Source organism: Pezoporus wallicus, unplaced genomic scaffold (assembly GCF_028554395.1).
Source record: "Pezoporus wallicus isolate ANWC-B61680 ecotype Strahan unplaced genomic scaffold, APGP_CSIRO_Pwel_v1 contig_8403, whole genome shotgun sequence".
NCBI lineage: Eukaryota > Metazoa > Chordata > Aves > Psittaciformes > Psittacidae > Pezoporus > Pezoporus wallicus.
In genome coordinates this window covers 24,981-27,939 of record NW_026641953.1, presented here as the reverse complement: position 1 = coordinate 27,939, position 2,959 = coordinate 24,981, and the positions used below count along the sequence as shown (strand labels likewise).

The 2,959-nt window shown below is 63.4% G+C and overlaps 1 protein-coding gene across 1 annotated transcript; it reads left to right on the top strand.

The window, feature by feature from the left end:
* The first annotated feature begins 482 nt into the window (after nt 1-482).
* On the top strand, nt 483-1,412 carry TRIM9 (tripartite motif containing 9). The gene has a single exon (XM_057426293.1). The coding sequence runs from the start codon at nt 543-545 to the stop codon at nt 1,395-1,397; it is 855 nt and encodes a 284-aa protein (XP_057282276.1). The 5' UTR covers nt 483-542; the 3' UTR covers nt 1,398-1,412.
* The last annotated feature ends 1,547 nt before the right edge of the window (nt 1,413-2,959 follow it).

Below are 2,959 nucleotides of genomic sequence, written 5' to 3'. Positions count from 1 at the left end.
CACCACAGTACCCTGCGGGCGCTGAGCCAACACAGTCCTGACACGCCAGCAGCACGTGGCAGGATCCTGCTGGCCCCCTGCCGCCGGCAGCGAGGGCCCCGCACCCCTTCGCAGGCCAGGATGTGGGCCTGGGGAAGCTGCAGTGTAGGAGCCTAAGGGATGCCGCCATCTTGGGGGCACCCCGGGGCAGCTGCTGCAGGCCCCACAGGGGGAAAGCGAGGCGCCCGTTCCCCTGCGGATGCTCCCGGTGGGCGCGGGGATGGATCCGCGCCGGGGAAGCAGGAGCAGCCCCCGGGCCGAGCCCAGGCCCCAGCGCCCTCCCGCCGCTCCGCACCGGAGCCCCGCGGAGCGACCCCCGCAGCACGGCCCGCGGGGGGCGGAGCCAATGGGACCGCGCGTCCCGCCCTCCCCGGCGGCTTCGGGCCAATGGCGAGGGGCGGGGCGGGGCCCTCCCGCGGCAGTCGGCGCTGAGGCGCGGGGCGGTGCGGTGCGGGTGGGTTTTGTCGCGGTGCTGGGGCCGCTGCCGCTGCTTTCCATTCCCTATGGAAGAAATGGAAGAGGAGCTGAAATGCCCGGTGTGCGGCTCCTTTTACCGGGAGCCCATCATCCTGCCCTGCTCGCACAACCTGTGCCAGGCTTGCGCCCGCAACATCTTGGTGCAGACACCGGAGTCGGAGTCTCCGCAGAGCCGTCGCGCCTCGGGCTCGGCCGTCTCCGACTATGACTACCTGGACCTGGATAAGATGAGCCTGTACAGCGAGGCGGACAGCGGCTATGGCTCCTACGGCGGCTTCGCCAGCGCTCCCACCACCCCTTGCCAGAAGTCCCCCAACGGCGTCCGCGTCTTCCCGCCGACCGCCCCGCCGCCCCCCGCCGCCCTGGCGCCGCCGCCGCCGCCGCGGAACGCCTGCCTCACCTGCCCGCAGTGCCACCGCAGCCTGGTGCTGGACGAGCGCGGGCTGCGGGGCTTCCCCCGCAACCGGCTGCTGGAGGGCGTCATCGACCGCTACCAGCAGGGCAGGGCGGCGGCTCTGCGCTGCCAGCTCTGCGAGAAGGCGCCCAAGGAGGCGGCCGTCATGTGCGAGCAGTGCGACGTCTTCTACTGCGATCCCTGCCGCCTGCGGTGCCACCCGCCGCGGGGCCCGCTGGCCAAGCACCGCCTGGTCCCCCCGGCACAGGGTCGCGTCAGCCGCCGCCTCAGCCCCCGCAAGATCTCCACCTGCACCGACCATGAGCTGGAGAACCACAGCATGTACTGCGTGCAGTGCAAGAGCCCCGTCTGCTACCAGTGCCTGGAGGAGGGCAAGCATTCCAGCCACGAAGTCAAGGCCCTGGGCGCCATGTGGAAGCTCCACAAGGTGAGCTCCGTGGTGGCTTGCACCAGCAGCCCTGGCTGAGCCCCGCGGTGGGTAGATGGCTATGGAGGGTTGTTCGTCCAGCGCATCTTGCCCCACGTGTTCTACCTTCCCCATGGTTGGCAGGGTTGGAGCGTTGCCACCCATCCTCTCCCACACCAGGGCTGCATTTTGCATCCCTGCTTGAGAGGGAAGTTGCTCCCCAGCGCAGGGAGGCTGTCAGATGATGCTCCTGTTGGTCCCTAAATCATACCGTGCTGGTGGGTGCCCACAAGCCAAGGCTCTGCCAAAGGAACTGGCAGGGTCAATGGTTGATGGTCTGAGGTGGATCAGGGACATCAGTGCTGCAGAGCTGGGGAAATGACATGGAGGGGTGCTTGTGTGAGGAGGGAGGCATGAAATCCACTACAGGGGAGGACAGGGACGTGGGAGTGAGGCACCATGGGGTGCTGCTGAGGAAGGGCTGCTGCCTCCTCCCGCACACCGAGTCACTGGGAGGAGGAGGGATGTGAGCGGACAGTGCGGTGGCAGAGCCTTTCACTGAATACTGATCAGCTCCTCTTGAGCATACTCACTCCCACACACGTCCTTGCTGGAAGAGAAGGTCCTGTCGCTTGAGGCATCATTAGCTTCAGCTTGACTCCATCCACCCCACTGTCTCTCTTCCTCCTTGCGCCAGTGACCCCCTCACCGAAGGAACTGGGGCAGAAGTGATTGGGATGCAGGCAGACAGGACGCAAGGGGATAGGCATCACTCCTTGGATGAACATTGAAATAACTGTCCTCTGCTCCAGCAAATCTGTGCAGGCAAGAGCAGGTGGAGGGACCTGTGACAACTTGTTGGGGAGGTGCATGACACTCCTGTCAAAAGGGGCTTGACTGGATCACTTTCCAGGATTGTTCCTGTTGTGCTGTGCACAGTCTGTGTGGCTCCATGGAGCATGTAAACTGCTGGGCTGCAGCTCTGTGTTCTGTGTTGGGTCTTCAGGTACATGCGGGCTCAGGCCATCACTTGTAATGACACCCCTTGAGAGGGCTGGGAGGAGAGGGTAACCATGTTACATGGCATAGTGGGAGGAAAGAGTATGGTGGTGCCCATTGCTGCTGAAAAGGGCTTGTCCTGACCCCCTCCTCAGTGCCTCCTCCCCAGCTTTCCAGTGCTCTTACAAAGATGAAGCCCGTGTACCGGAGCAGTTTTGGTGCCCCATGCCCTTGTCCTTACACGAGATACAGTCACTGCTCCCAGAGTTGGCAGCAGATAGGACCCCTGGTGGGAGCACCCAGCGGATATTGGTCCGCCACAGCACAGGTAGTTGCTGACCTGCTCACAGGAGCACAGGGGCTCTCCAGCAGCAAGTTAGCATGGCATGAGCCATCAGATTCTGGGAGCATCTTGTTCCTCTTGCCTGTTATGAAACCCAGTAAGGGCTTGCTGTGCGAGAGCAGCCTGTTTTCCAGAGCCTGGTCCTACTGGCCCAGCTCTTCATGGAGGATGAATGTGTTCAGTGTGTGCTGACACAGAGCAGGAGTAGAGCTGGATCCAGCCTTTGGTGTTCTCCAAAACAAGGGAAATCTAATGAGTACTAGGCCTTTTCATAAGGTTT